At 46.5% G+C, this 15,386-nt stretch overlaps 1 protein-coding gene across 2 annotated transcripts; it reads left to right on the top strand.

Annotated features, from left to right (window-relative positions):
* The first annotated feature begins 984 nt into the window (after positions 1–984).
* Positions 985–14,069, top strand: ANGEL1 (angel homolog 1). Of its 2 annotated transcripts, none has more exons than XM_075753820.1 (10): positions 985–1,224; positions 3,110–3,700; positions 4,219–4,445; positions 5,043–5,112; positions 5,530–5,963; positions 6,658–6,784; positions 7,654–7,764; positions 8,511–8,580; positions 9,010–9,173; positions 10,023–14,069. In XM_075753820.1, exons 2-10 carry the CDS (start codon positions 3,343–3,345, stop codon positions 10,190–10,192), a joined length of 1,731 nt encoding a protein of 576 aa, XP_075609935.1. In that variant the 5' UTR covers positions 985–1,224; positions 3,110–3,342; the 3' UTR covers positions 10,193–14,069. The 2 variants fall into 2 exon arrangements, with proteins under 2 accessions (XP_075609935.1, XP_075609934.1); XM_075753819.1 differs by lacking the exon at positions 985–1,224 and adding an exon at positions 1,257–1,415.
* Positions 14,070–15,386: the final 1,317 nt, after the last annotated feature.

Consider the following 15,386-nt stretch of genomic DNA (forward strand, 5'->3'; position numbering starts at 1 on the left):
GTTTGCTTACTGCAGCAGGAGATGGGAGACCACAGTACAGTTCTGTGCTTTGCCAGAGACATCCTTGGGATTCAAGACAAGTCACTGCATCTATGGTCCATGGTGTTTTATAACTGAGGATTTGAAAATGGGACTGGTGGGATTATTACACATTATAACATCAGCTCAGGTCCTAGCCGTGGATACCCATTGTGCTAATCACCATACACAAATAGGGTAAGAGGCCCGTTGTCCTTCAGAAAGTGTTTTGTCTAAGTATAACCCATGAGACAGCAGCTGGTCACCATCAAGGGAGCAGTTTGGCAGCACTCATCAGTGCAAAAGGCAGAGATGACATGAGTCTTGATTTCATTGCAAGTGCCCATCTTAAAGAGAGTGTGGAAGAAGGCTACCGAGATCACAATTTAGAAGTGTGTATTCGGTGTGAAAAGCCATAGTGGTGGCTCAGTTCCGTTTGCCTTTAGATGTTGTACACATGCGAATGTGGAATGATGCAAAACATTAAAAATGTAGAGTTCAGCCAGGACTTCTCTTTTCATATAGAAACTGTCTGGTTTCAACATGTGATGGGTCTCAACTTGCAAAAGCCACAGTGTGCTCAGAGCCAGGTGAGAGGGGGTGATTTTGCAGAGCTGTGCTGACCTGTGAGCAGCACTCCAAGGGGGAGCACGCTCCCACACCCGTATTTCACCCACCCGCAATGGCGTTTGTCCACATAGAGGTTGCAGTCTGCAAAACTTTGACTATCATCACCTGTGTTTGCAAAGCCTGTGTAATTATTAACTCATCTGGAGCAAATGGGACTTTATTTGCTCGGTGGCTTTCCAGGGGAAAAAAATTCTTGGGTATTTTCCTTTCTGTTTGGATTTCTGGGGAATGGCGGTTGAAAACGTTTGTTTGAAAACACAGATTTCAGGATGGCGAGGCTAGAAAGCTGAGGTCACCCAGCCTAGGGTCACAACTTCCGACCTCCGGCCACAGCAGTGCTGCCGGGCCCCACGGCTGGGACTGGCCCGGTGCGTGTCCCCGGCGGGGCCGGGCCTGGGCCCCGGCTGCCCTCCTGCCCCACAGCGGGGCGGGCACGGCCCCACCCCGGCCGGGGCCGCCCAGCTGGGGCCGTCCCACCCGCCGGCCGCGGCTTCCCGGGGGCGGGCGATCCCGGAGCACCGCACTAGGAGGGCCAGGCCCGAGCGCAGCGGCCTAGCGCGGTGCGGGCCCGGCGCGGTGAGTGCCTGCGCGGCGCTGGGTCTCGGGCCGAGGCCGCGCCGTAAGGTCGTTGCTGAGGCGGAGCCGGCGCAGAGCGTCGCCTCGTTGGGGCCGGGCAGGGGTGGTGGAGGCCGCGCCGGGCGGTATGATCGGCACCGTGCTCTGCTACGTGCTGCTGCCGGCGGCGCGGCTCCTCCGGGCCCTCCGAGGTAACCCGGCCCCGGGCGGGCGGCGGCGGGGCCCGGGGCAGCCGGCGGGGGTCCGGAGGGGCGGGGTGCGGGTGCCTCTCGCCTGCCCTGGCCTGAGGGGGAGGTGTGGCCGGAGGGGCCTCGGCGGCTGGGAGTCAGGGTCGTCCCAGCTGCCCGGTAGCTCCCCGAGTCCCTGGCCCTGGGCAGTAGGAGAGGCGGGCAGGTGGGGCCTGGGGCTGCCGCCCGGTTGGCGAGGGCACTTGTGCCGGGCCGGGGCTGCTTGCCACCGGGGCAGCGCGGGGGACTGGGATCTTGGGGGAAGCGATTGCCCGCTGTTGTGCTGCAGTGGCAGTCTGCAGTCAGCGTGGAGGCTGAACCTTCTGCCCCGGACCTGCACTGCAGCTTTGGGGAGATCTTTGGAGGTGGCCTGCTTGGAGGTCTGTGACTCCCCAAGGACCTGTGGGTGACTCATGGATGGACTCTTGCTTTGCACGCATCAATATTTCACTTAGTTTCCTAGATCCTGCTGCTACTTCACAGTCCCTGGTGACTGTGCTGATGTAAAGCCACCCTCTTGCCTGAACCTGTCCACAGGCCTGTAGCAGCCACTGGCACGCTGTGGTCATAGTGAGCAGCTAGCTGACTCCTCTCAAATTCAGCTCCTATCCTGTAATAACAGGCTGTTGTAACAGCTGTGCCTGGCTAGTGTGTGTGAAAATATTACCTTTGTGCATTGGTGTTTTAGATGTTCGTGAACTTAATTACAAAACTACAGAGAGGAGTATGGTTATTAAAGCTCCATTTCTGACACATACAGAAAGCTTTGACACAAAAGTTACAGTAAAAGCACACATGGATATTGCTGACTCCTGTGTGTTACTGCTCTGGCTGACTTGACTGTTGCAGAGATACACTAGAGGAAAAAGTGATTTGTAGACAACAGAAATTGCTAGTCAACTGTAGGGACTAGTGTCTGTGCAGAATTCATAGCAAAACGTAAATGCTGACATCTATTACATAGATGCAAGTGAAGAGAGTTCCTGTCTTTTTCTACTTTACCCCACCAACATTATTATATTCGAGTGTTACATTAACAACAGTGGGTTTTGGTTTTTTTTTTTTTTCTTCTAACAAGGCTTTTAACTGCACATGTTGGTCCCTCTGTGTCTTTATTTTTCATCTCTTAATAGCAGAACAGTTTTTCTTCTATAACACGTTCTTGTGATATGTTTGATCCTCTTAGCTGAACACTACTTTATTAGTCCATCCCTGGAAAGAAACTTGTTCCAAGTGGTCATCTACAAGAGCTTGGCTTCTTAGCCCGTGCGCCCCATTTGTTAACTTCTACAGACTGTGCTTTTAGATGTGTTGCTGAGAGCTGATAGTTTCCACAAGGCCTTTTAGCTTGGCTGACTGACTGTGGCGCTGTGTAAGTTAGAATTGCGTTCCCTAGAGTTGGTAAAGCCGTTGCCATCCTGTGTGGTGTCAGTAACTTTGACTAATGTGACTAGAATTGGACTGTGGCCTAGCATTCAGGAAGAGGCAGGGTAAGTTATTCAGGCTGTAACTGTTTTTCTTGAGGGATGTCATTTGTTTGGGTTGCTATACTGAATGGTTGCATTGCACTGAGATACAGCAAATGCATAGGAAAAAGAAGAGAGTGAGAAAGTATTTCTGCCTGTCTTATGTTGGTTTTGTTTGTTTTTAAATGGCAGATGCTTTCTTTACTTGCCGAAAGAATGTGCTTCTGGCGAAGAGCACGTCCACCCAGATAGAAGGCGTCTTTGCTGCGACCAGAGGAAGGTCGGTCCCAGAAGAGCAAGAAGCCCTTCTCCAGCAGTGGCTGGAGGAAGGAGCGGGGAATTTGCCAGCCAGTGAGAGTGCTCCAGCAGCGGGGAAAGTATCAGTTACGTTCAGTAGTGACTGGTTAGAAGGTTCAGAGCTATTGATGACTAGCCTCAGTGACCTGAATTCGTCTCCAGAAGTCACCCAGTGTGCTGGTCAGCAGTTCACAGAGCTACACACCTTGGCTTCTTCAGAATTGCAAGATCATGCACTGACAAAATTACCAGCAGAGGAACCAGTGGTTGTAGCAGGCAGTGCCCCTTGGGCAGCTGCGGTGCCACAGACGGATCACCAGATAGCCGGCTGTGCCACTATCGACGTAGAAGTGCAGAATGAAGACCCAGCTGTGCTGGCCTGGAGTTTAGCGCGTGATGCAGAGACAGTGCCAACGGAACCCCCAACCTGGCCCATTCAGGCTACAGTACAATTTTGTCCTTTCCCGACAGAGGTACCCTACCATGGTCAGTAGTAACAGCTCTGAATCTAATGTTCAGTTTGGGATTTGCATGCGTAGTGAATGTGGTCAGGTTATTGTGTCTGAGTTTGTTGTCAGTAAGACATTGATTGATTCTATCCATGCAGAATTGACAGGATCTGCTAGTGAAAAGCATAAAGTGAGTTTTTGCTGAGGGGGTGCTGGTCACAGCTGGTAGTCTCTGTGCTATTAGACTGTCTGCTTTGAACATCAATATATGTTCATTTCCCAGGAACTGTTCCCAAGTGCTGGCTTTATAATATGAAAAGCACCCAAAAGCTGGTCAAGTGTTTCACTATGCTTGACTCTGGTCTTCTGTTATGCCATCCCCATTGACAACTATCCAAAGGCATCTAAAGAGACTACCTGGAAATCAGAGTGGGTGAGGGTAGAACACTCTAGCTTAGAGAATGAGAATGGCTATTTTCTGTGTCCCAGGGGAACAAAAGTATCCACACAGTACCCAGCATGGCTGTAACATGGCTTTCTGTCTCTTGCATGTAGAGATTTTATGGAGAGACTGGGAGGATCTTTCTATCCAGCCCTGTGTGCTAGAGCAGGTCTCGAAAAACACTCCTCTCTTTGAATTTCGCATCATGTCTTACAACATCCTTGCCCAGGACCTGGTGGAGCAGGGCCTTGATCTCTATCTACACTGTCATCCAGACATCCTGAACTGGAACTACCGCCTTCCAAACCTTTTGCAGGAGATCCAGCACTGGGATCCTGATGTGAGTATGACTGAGCCCTTCCCACATCAGTGTCACCAGAATTTGAATTCCTTGTTTGATCTAACAGCATTAAAAAAGAAAGAGTGGGAGGAAGTCCTAGAAAGATACTGCCTGCTTGGTAACTGAACACTGATTCCTCTGAGAGTGTTTGAGGCCTTGTGTGTATGTTTTTTGGGGTGTGTGTCTTGCTTTGATTATGTTACTGTAGAAACTAGTCATACTTTGATAGCGGGGCCTAACTTCTTTAAACAGCAAAAACAGAGGAAGAAGACATAGTATGTGTTTGGGGAGGAAAGGACCAGGTTTATAAGGCAGTACAGGAGGGGAAGCCTGAGTGGAAGAGGACTTCATGTATTTCTCTATTCCTTGAGCCCTCTTTGTGTGATAAAGGACCTTCTCCCTCATCACTGGAATGATAAGCTAATGTGACCCAGAAAGTTATCTCTCCCTACCTAGTAAGTACAGGACAGAGTTGCAGTGATGACCTTTCTGGTTGCAGGTTTGATATGTGAGTGTGCTTTTCTGCTTTCTCCTTCCCTAAAACAAGGTAACTCATAAATACTGGTGGAGTGAGTGAGATCTCTGCCTTTCTTCCAGGTTCTGTGTCTTCAGGAGGTACAAGAGAACCATTACTGGGAACAGCTGGAACCGACGTTCAAGGAGATGGGTATGCCCTGCTTTTGTGTGTCTGTACCTCCAGCTTGTGGGACTGGCCAAGCAGTGCTTCCTGAACATCTTCAAAGCACTTGGCCTTGAGAGAGCTCTTCCTGTTTGTCAGGTGGCTGCTGCCCCTACTTCTGAACCGTCTGCCTAGACCTTTACCCTTTCTTTTGTAATTGATCTTTCTCAGAGTTGACAGATCAGAGTAACAAAACTGAGAGGGTCCTAGAAGGACAAGGAGAGAGAAAATACCCTCAGTGATAAATGGTAAACTGTGATTATTGGAAGAGAATTGGGTATAATGCTGTACCCAGATGTAGTAAGAACAACTTCTGCTACACAGACTTGCTGAACTCCCCAGCTGATGGGAGAAGCCTGAGGTAGTGCCAGATAAACCTTTTAATGGATGATGGTTTCTTTTCAGGCTTTGCATGCTTCTATAAACGGAGAACTGGAACTAAGACAGATGGCTGTGCAGTGTGTTACAAGCACAGCAGGTTCCAGCTGATCAGCTTCAGCCCCATAGAATATTTCCGGCCTGGCCTGGATGTCCTCAATCGGGATAACGTGGGTTTGGTGCTGCTGCTACAGCCTCTGCTCCCGGAGGGCCTAGATCTGAAGGCAGTCAGTCCTTTGTGTGTGGCCAATACTCATGTGTTGTTCAATCCCCGGCGAGGAGATATCAAACTGGCCCAGATGGCCTTGCTCCTAGCAGAGATTGACAAGATTGCCAAAACCACTGAAGGCAGCTACTATCCTGTCATCTTGTGTGGAGACCTGAACTCTGTACCTGATTCTCCACTCTACAAATTCATCCGGAATGGTGAACTTTCTTACCATGGGATGCCAGCCTGGAAGGTAGGTGCCAGCCGGAACTGGGGTTGGCAGCTCTGGACTGCATGCTGCAGGAGAAATGCCTGGCTGCATTCTTTCTTTCATGAGGAAACAGTCCGAATATTGAATTCAGTTGTTCGGCAGTCTTCCCCAGTGCCGAACAGCACTGCTGGGGAAAGAGGCAGACAAATGTGTGTGTGTTGTTTCCACTGCTGCTCTTTTGTTTTCTCTTGAAGCAGACCAGTAATAATAGACCACTGAATTTCAGGTCCTGATTCTCCCTTGCTATGGGATTTTTGTGTCTGGGTGACTGGAACTATATGGGAGTATAACTCCACTAAGACTTACTGAAATTTTACATGGATGTTTGTTTCAAACTGTTTTCAGGTCATACACCTATAGTAGAGTCTCTTGTGGTTACCTGTTACTGTGTATCCGTGATCAAATACATTGTTGGCTTTCAAGCTAAATCATCAGTTCAATAATAGGTACCTGCAAAGTATCTTATCAGGTGACTTTTAGCTAATTGTATCCGTCCCACACAGCTGAAGGTTTCTTATATCTGCACCATATTGTGAATTGCTTGGTTGATGCCTTTCTTCGAGGGTTTTCTGTTTTGCTCTTGGCAAGTGTATATACATACATACATTTTCTATAGTTTGCAAAAGTTCTGTTCTGTGTTGTTGGTCTTTCCTCTCTGTTTCTGACCTCCTTGCAGGTGTCTGGTCAGGAAGACTTCTCCCAACAGTTGTATCAACGGAAACTGCTGGCCCCGCTGTGGCCAAGCTCGCTGGGAGTAACGGACAACTGCCAATATGTCGCTCTGTGCCAGCCAAAGAAATTGGGTGAGCTCCAGTGAGAACATGAGTTTGCTGAGGATGGACAGTTTGTTGGCCTTGCTTGTCTCTCTGAGTAGCTTGAGCATGTGTTGCATGAGGCACTCAGCAAATATTCTCTTCTTCTTTTCCTTGGTATATGAATTAAATTTAATTTTTCTGGAGTCTTGCTGTAGCCCAATTTCTGCCATTTTCTTTCTCTAGTCAGGAGCTAAATGTTCCCCTACCAGCAACCCCTGCTCTACATATCTCTTCCATATTCCCACTCTTACGCTTTTGTGCAGTTGTAAACCATGTTCAGCAGCCACAGCTTTCAGCTGCAGGTGTTTGTGGGAGCAGTTTTGGGCAGTATTTACACAACAGTGTTAGGAAGTAATTTGTAGAAGCCCGGTGACAATCATGACTGTTCTCTACTGTCCTTAGAGAGGATTAAAAAAAAAAAAGAGCCCACACTAAAGGAGCTTTTGTTGGAATCTTTAATGTTGAGCTTGTATTCAACCTGATCTCCAGAAGTGTTTTTTCTTTTTTGGCAGACATTTCCTTGAGTTGCACACTAACTGATCTGCTTAAAAGTTGCTTGAACTTGTGGTGTCTCAGAGGCGATTTGTTTCATGAAGGTGCTGCCCACAACCGTTGCATTAGCTAAAGGGATAGCAATAACTGTGCTCTGTTCTTCTACATTTACACATCTGTTCTGTTCTACATCTAGGTTATTAAGTGATTCCCATTCTCATAGTATCAGAGTGCTTGGGTATAGAAACCTCTCTCAAACTAAAGAGGTCTAAGAGGTGTAAAGGTCTAAAGATTATGCAGATGTTCCCTGTAGATGTGACTTTGCTGCAGTACTTTCTTCCTTTGACTTGTATTTTTCTCTGCAGGCAGACGTAAGTACAGCCGGGACTTCCTGCTCCAGTTTCATTTTTGCGATGTTGCCTGTGAACGACCACCACAGCTGGTCCTCTTGGAAGGTGTGACAGATGCTAAACCAGGTATTAATGGGATATTTTTCAGCTTGTGGTTCTCCTAGCTCAATTTTGATGAAAATGTGAGGTGGAGGTAATATCTGGTGAGAAAAGAGAAAGGCAGAAGGGTGCCTTCTGTGACTGTGTGGTTTCATGAGAGCTCACCACCCTCGTACATACTGACTGTGTTCCTTGAGATGCACTGAGATTCAGCCTCTTTTGGAGGCTGTTTTATATAAAAGTGGAAAAAAAATATTCTTTTTTTCTGCTTCAAGATTTTTTTTGAGAGCACAAACCTGCAGACTGTAATGTCACAATGGCCACAATGTAAATGTCTCTGGATGCTGGTACCCAGTAGACGCTGCCTCACTTCTGGGCCTTGTGGCATGGCTGATTTTGCTCTCTCCGTTTCTCTTCTGCCTTTCTAGACACCCTTTGAGTAAGCTGTACGCTAAGGCAAATGAACTTTCTTTGAGAGCAAACATTGAAGTACCCAGAGCTTTGATAATATTAAATGCTTTAAGGACATGTCCTTAGCAGGACAGAATGACTTCTCAGTTGTTTGCAGTGATCTGCTCTCAGGATGTTCCTGTTAGTCTTAGGGCTGGGGTTTCCTTTGAATATTTTTCTTCCAGTGCCTGTGACTGGAAGCTATCTGCTCTTCTTGGGCAAAAAGATTCATTTGGTCTCAGGAGAAGCTTCTCAGACTTGGGATGAGCAGTCTGTTGCAGGATCTGGGTGGGTCTGGCTGGAATCTCTTTGCTCCTTTGCAGACCGCCCTGCACACTGGCCCAAGCTTGCTGCTGTGGTGAGAGACCCTGATCCCCAGCCATTCGTCCCAAGGTAATTTGGTGCACCTTCAGTGGCCCCACTTTTCAAGCCTGGTCTCGTTTTCCTGAGCACTGAAAATCTGGCTGAAGTAGAGACTGAAATAAATGTGAGGTTGGAAGATAGTAAGGAGGGGTATCTGGAAGAGGCAGATCCACCCAGGGCTGTCCCAGCAGCTGGGCACCAGCGTTGTGTTGGTGAGGTCAGGAATTAAGGGCATAGATTGGACTGTGTATTGGAGACAAAGGAAGTTCATGGTCTGCTTTGTCTTTGGTGTAAGTGGAGTGAATAATTCTGAAAGACTATCTTTTATGTGTTCACAAAGTAGAAATAGTTTGGACAGTTGCATCAGCAAGGGAACATCCAACTTCAGCTGTGACTGCAGTACTGAACACTGCATCATCCTCTTTCCTTCCCTGGTAAACTCTGGCTGTTTGTGTGCAGGTCTTCAGGCGTTATCCAGCATGGTCTCAACCTGACCTCTGTCTACAGCCACTTCCTGCCACAGAGGGGACGCCCGGAGGTCACAACGATGCCCATGGGGCTCGGAGCCACCGTTGATTATATTTTCTACTCAGCAAAGCCTGTGGATAAGGGGAACAGAGGGGGTGAGTGCAGCAGTGCAGGGCTTATCCCTGTGATGTTGGGAGAGGGCTGTGAGGCGTGCCAGAATGCAGCTCAGCATTGGGCAGTGCATTTCGTTAAGCTGGGGTGGATATACGGGGTGTGACTTTGACTGAAATGATGCACAAAGTTGAAGCAGCATTTGCTCAGATATCATGAGAAGACAGTGTTTATCTTTGCTGGAAAAACTGAAGCTGCTTAGCTTAGGTTCACGTAGACTTTTGAGGAAGCTAGAACAGAATGGATTCTGTTCTTTTGTACAAGTACCCTACTTGTGCTTCTGGTAACAGGCAGTGCTGGGTCCTTAGTTCAAGGCTTGGACTTCTAGTCTGACTGAGTCCATGCACTGGCCTTAGAAGGTGGTGACTCTGGTTACCTTACAATAGCACCACCTCTCTGCTACCTGAAACAGGAGTAATGTTGATGAAAGACTGCATGTAAATGCACCCAGGAACTGTCTCTGGGTTGGCTTGGATTGTGTCAGAATCAACTTTGGGCAGGAGGTTAGAAATGAAGAGATGAATTCCTCCTCAGGGGAGAATCTGAAGCTATTTCTAGGACTTAGTACCATGAAATGAACTTCCCATGTAAGCAACTGCCTGGTGAATTTAGTATATACTTGATTCCTGAGCCTGCAAGTATATGAACAGCAGTATTAAAGGATGCTCACTGCTTTCACATCTAGACTCAAAGGTGCATGAAGTGTTTGTGCAGCCTGTCTTCATTGGTTGGGGAAAGAATAGGAAAGCATTGACAAGTGTCCCTCTGTGAGTGTCTGGAGTTAATCTACAGTATAGTCTCTGGCTGATGTTTATTTCCATTTTCTTTGTCAGGACGCAGGCTGTACCAGGATGGAGCCCTGAAACTGCTTGGCCGCCTTTCCCTTCTCTCTGAAGATGTCCTGTTGCTGGCAAATGGCTTACCAAATCCTTTTTGTTCATCTGATCATCTCTGCCTGCTGGCTAGCTTTGGCTTGGAGATCTCCGGCCTCAGAGAGGGTTAGTGTTGGTTCCCTTTCCCTAAAGAAAAGCTATTCCAAATACAGCAGTTGAGGCTCTGGATTGTACAACCTGCTTGCAAGAAAACTCTTTTCCTTGTCATGCCCTAGAAGTCCCCCTCACACCCTTACAAAAAGCAAGGATGGGAGAGTTGGAGTGCTTTTTGCATTGGTATTTTGTGGGTCTCTGCCAAACCTGAGCTGTGTTCCCAGTAGGCTTCCAGTTGCATTTGGGCATTACCATCTCTTAAAGGGATCCTTGTTCCACTGCTTTGTTTAGCGGATGTTTTAGTGCTGTGGGAACATATTTATTTGTCACTGTGCGAGATCTTCAAGGAGCTGGGAAAGAGGGGCAACGCTGCCTCCTTCTGGTTAGTTAGTTGCTTGCTACCAAGCAGCAGGGGATAGATACACCAATATGCTTTCACACCAAAACAATGGTTCTTTTAATTTATCAGTGATAGTTTATGAAGTATGGTCCTTCCAGGACTAGTTGTCGTGTTGCCTTTGAGAGTGGTGACTCTGAACTGCTTGGAAATGGCTTTTACTTAATAATGTGTAAGGGCTGCCTTGCTGGCAGAGGGGTTTGTGTAGTTGAACAGCTTCTACAAGAAGGTGCCTGCTGTGACTAATGGACCAGGGAATGGGATTGCCAGGAGTGGAGCCAGGGGTTCTACAGAGCCAGCTTCAGGAGCTCTAGAACTGCAGCAAAAGCCTAGAGGCTTTGGGGAAGGCTCCCTTCCTTTCTAGCAGTCTCAGAATGGTACCTAGCTTGGAACTTGTAGGAAAAGTATTTATGATCCTCTCAGTGAATATCAGGTGGAAAAAATCATCCTGTAAAGCATGACAACCCCAGGAGGCTATAGCTCTGGGAAGTCCCAAAAGAGGGATAAAAACAGAAGGCATGTGAGAGGCAGCAGAGCCATCAGATGGAAGAGCTGATACTTGTCACTTGCCTTACTCTTTCTTGTGCCCTCCTGATTCCGTTCAGTCTGCCAAGGGTCAGATAGCCAACCTGTAGCATCTTCCTGTGCCAGCCTGAAGTTCATGCTACTGCTTTCTGGAGCCAGCCACGTTTAAGTAGGTAGAACTTGTAGGACTGACTCCTATCTCTTGACAGGCGTTGGGAGGGAGGGGAAGGCTGTGTAACTTGGAGCCAGATTGTCAATTGCTTGGATCCCAGTGTACCTTTGGTGTCCTATCAGTGTACTTTTGTCAGCAGTGGCTTGGCCAGTACAAAAATAATAGAACTGTACCTGTTCCTAGGGCAGATTCCCCAGTTCAGACTGACATTTAGCACTGAATTTTTCCATGAGAGATGAGAGCAATGTTGCCAGAAACATTATCAATCTTCTGCTCACAAATGAGACAGGGAAATCTGGTCCCACCTTGGGTTTTTGTGGGAAGGTACGAGGAGACTTGAATACTGTTCTCTCTTCCTGGGTTATATTGGGGCACTTTCATATTTTAAATGTTACTTTCTTTATTTAAAAATAAAACTTTTCTAATCTAAGAAAAAAACACAAAGTAACTGCAGCACCTTGTGCTCCTGGCAGCTGAACCCTCTGAGGACTTGCTCAACATGGCTTTGCGGGATGGGATGTGAAAGAGGAGAGGAAAAATTAGCTACACAAGATAGCAGTAATGAGCGTTGAAGAGAGGAAAGTGGGCCTAGCTGTTGTCTCCCAGCACATCCCCAGGTCCCAGGTGGTTTATTTGGCATTGGGCTTGTCTTGCAAAATGGTTTGCATTTGGGAACCCTTCCCCCCCTCCCAAAGAAAGCAAGTACTGCTGATCTTTCACAGCTCACTTCTGTAAACTGTACAGAAACAAGAGGGGTGCATGGGGATTGTGTTCTGTGCCAATATGATTGTGTAAGGACTGCATATTCCCTTCTTGCTCCTGTTAGATGGTGTGGTATTTGCCTGGTGATGTGTGGATGGCTTTTGCTACCCAATTTGGGATGACATGTAAGAGTCTGTGTAAGCAAACAGCAATCTGGGGGTGAATGAGTTTGCAGCTTGCTTTGTCCTTACTTCGACAGGTAACAGTTCTGGTGTGGCACTGGTGTTTGTACATGGGGAGGGATGTAGAGCTGTGTATTTCTATGGCTCTGTCTGACAGTTGCAGTGATTTCTGCAAGTACTCTTATTCTGATTTTGTAATTGGTTGTATTTGTAAAGGGAGGGGAGGAAAGGGAAATTGGTGAACTGAGAGCTTTATTTTCTGCTGGGCTTCAAAAGAGGTTGGCAGAAAGCAGCCAGGTTGCAGATAACTCCCACCAGCTGGTAACATTGTAATAGGAAACTTGGAAGACAATAAAGGTTTAAAAACAACCAGCCAAAAGCAAAACAAAAAACATTGTGACTCATAGTGTTGGCACTTACAGCTTTGGCTTTCTGCTTCAGTTGTAATTGCTGGCAAGGTCTGATGGTCAATTGATGAGTGCGTGTTTGTGTGAAAGCAGCTCTCCTGCCCCACCTATTGAGCACCCATAAGGTGTGCACAGTACACAGATGAACTGGTTGCCCCTGCACTGGCTGAAGCACCCTGCCAATTCTGTGATGTAACTGAGGCGTAGGAGCTGTACTTCAACATCACAAGTGCTTCTTCCATTTTATTTAAACCAAAGACTTGACTTTTCTTTTGGGTAACTTGCATGAAGGCATCTGTCAGGGAGATTTTAAAGTTCCAGCTATATTTTGTTGGAAAATCTGATGTTCCACAGGTCAAACTAATGTTTTCTCTTTCAATACATGAAATAGTATGGTATGAACTTGGAATGGTTAAGTTTTTGAACACTGGATATGGAATTGTGTGCTGAGAAACCCCAGGACAATGCCTGCAAATTCTCTGATTCTTCTTTCTGAAGCTTAGAAAGCTCCCAGAATGACCTGCAGCTCCCCAAGCCCTCACTCACACATGCTTCCTTGGGCATTCTTAGGTGAAACTATTGAAGGTAATGCAGGACCATTGCTAGTGACTGCATACAGACACACAAAGGCAGAGCTGAAGAGTTGATCCATATTATTTTGACCACTGTCCCTGAAGCTCTGGTATAGACCCCTACAGAGTTGACCTGTTTCAGGAAAGAAAAAAACCTGTGTTTTAGAGCAATTTGGAGTTAACATTGAAGGGATCTGGAGACCTGCAAATGCCTCCAGCTGTGGGGGACTATAGCAGAAGTTTGGAGGTGGGGTGGGTGGAAAGAGTCCCTACTACTAAAATAGCAACTAGTATATAGTTGTAGGGAGAAAATAATGCGTCCTGTGATGCTTTAAGAATAGCACACAGTGATATAATAAGAGACTGTGGTAATGAGCAATTTGTGGTGGGAAGCAGAACTAAGATTGCAGATGCAGCTCTTAACACTATTTCCTGACCTAAATGCGTGACTAGTTGTCATTAGCACAGCTTTCTGATGAATTATAGAGGGGTCTGTAAATGGTTATGAAAGTGGAACAACAGGAATACCTGTTGTACTCAGAAAGGGAAGGTATCATAGAGGTAGGATCATCTACATCATTCGACGTAGAGCTCAGGGAGACTGGTACTTAAGGGAAGGGATGCCTGAGACCACTGGCAGTGTGTATACGTACCCTGTTATTCAAGAGCATGCAGCTGTGGAGGGAAACACATATTTGACAAACTGTCTTTGCTAGATTAGCTTAGATTGCACCACAGCTGCTAGGCTGTATTTAGTTACACTATTTAGATAGAAGTTGGACTTCCTTCACTTTCTCAGAGTTTTAAGTTCATCACTTCAGGAGGATGCCCTTTATAATCAGTTTTCCCAATTACATGGGATGGGAGGAGTGGTAAACAATATAATTGCTCTAGTTTCTTTCCTTTTCTCAATAAATGAAATTTGGCTGCTGCTTGAGGTCATCTTTCTCCATGCCTTTTCCTTATGAGGTATCTCTCTAGCAGCTGTTTTCCCACGAGTGCCTTATCCAGTTATCTAAGTTACCGATGTTTATTTTTTTCTGCAGCTGTATTTCTTCAGTTAAAAACTATGGGTGGAATTCTTTAGGGCTAAGTCTTATTATAAACTCAACATATAAATAGTGTCAAGCCATAAGATAGTGGGTTCCCTCACCCCTGAAGAGTTACGTGGGAGGGGTAGAAGCTCTGAAACCAACACTTAGATGGGAAAAATTCTTGTTATATAAAACAAAAAAAAAGTTTAAGGTTTATCACTAGTGCCCCGTGTGCCACCTGCTTTGTGAAGCATAGCAGAACTCTGAAATATACTTGACCTTAGTTCCTCTTTTCTGAGGAGCCTCTTAGAGGCTCTAAGCACAGTTCAGCATCTCAGAGAGAATCTAAGAGCAGATCAAGGTATGTGTCCTGCTCCTAATGATATTTGAGAGTGGTGTTGGCAAACAGCCTGCAAAGCAGAGTGTTGGTACAGCGCAGTATCTCCTTCCATCCTCACCACCACCTCACTAATGAACGTTTATTGGATATACTGTTAGGAATTTGCAGACATATCCCTGGTTCATCCAAATGCAGATGAAGCCTTTTGTGGCTCATCTAAAGGGGGAGCACAGAGGCCTTAGCGGGATAGCATCTCCTTTCAGTAGGGTTCCTGTTGTGCAATTTAATTAACTGCTGGCTATGACCTGCTCCTTACCAGGCTGTAGCTGCCTGGCCTGTGGTGCTTTCCATAGCACCCTCACACTGAAATGCACAAGCTGCATCGTGTTTCAAGCTCTGAAACTGAGTTTCTGTAGGGAACTTACCTGCTATAATGATAACCAAGATGACTGATTTAACAGCTGGCAAGTTCCCTCCTTTTGTCAGCGGTACAAGTTCGGCTTCTCCTGTCAAGGCAAGTTATCCTCCAACTTCCACTGAAAATGTCATTCTAGTCTTGAAGCTCTTTTTCCTTTTATTTATTTTAAAATTTATTTATTTTATTTCAGATCTAGACTGCACATTCTTGTGGTATAAGGGAATAGGAATGCTGTATAGTAGAGCTGGAAATTTTTTCCTAACTTTGGTTAGACAAATGCAGCAGCTTTCAAGGTGCTGAGGTGGCAAACGGGAGAGGGACTGGACTAGATGCTGGCATGTGCTACAATGAAAGATGCATTTGTTCCATCCAATCTTTCCTTTTATACACAAAAAATACTTTAAGCCTTAGCAGTGTTATTTAGTTTTTCAGTCTCTTCTTTCTGGATGGAAAGCCTTCTAC

This window comes from Balearica regulorum, chromosome 5, assembly GCF_011004875.1.
Source record: "Balearica regulorum gibbericeps isolate bBalReg1 chromosome 5, bBalReg1.pri, whole genome shotgun sequence".
Taxonomy (NCBI): domain Eukaryota; kingdom Metazoa; phylum Chordata; class Aves; order Gruiformes; family Gruidae; genus Balearica; species Balearica regulorum.

What these genes read in the sequence shown, in the direction of transcription:
- ANGEL1 (XM_075753819.1), top strand. Translation starts at nt 1,352, where the DNA reads ATGATCGGCACCGTGCTCTGCTACGTGCTGCTGCCGGCGGCGCGGCTC. An exon ending in TGTGACAGATGCTAAACCAG is followed by an intron (nt 7,765 to 8,510) that starts GTATTAATGGGA and finishes GCTCCTTTGCAG; the next exon opens with ACCGCCCTGCACACTGGCCC. An exon ending in CCCCAGCCATTCGTCCCAAG is followed by an intron (nt 8,581 to 9,009) that starts GTAATTTGGTGC and finishes GTTTGTGTGCAG; the next exon opens with GTCTTCAGGCGTTATCCAGC.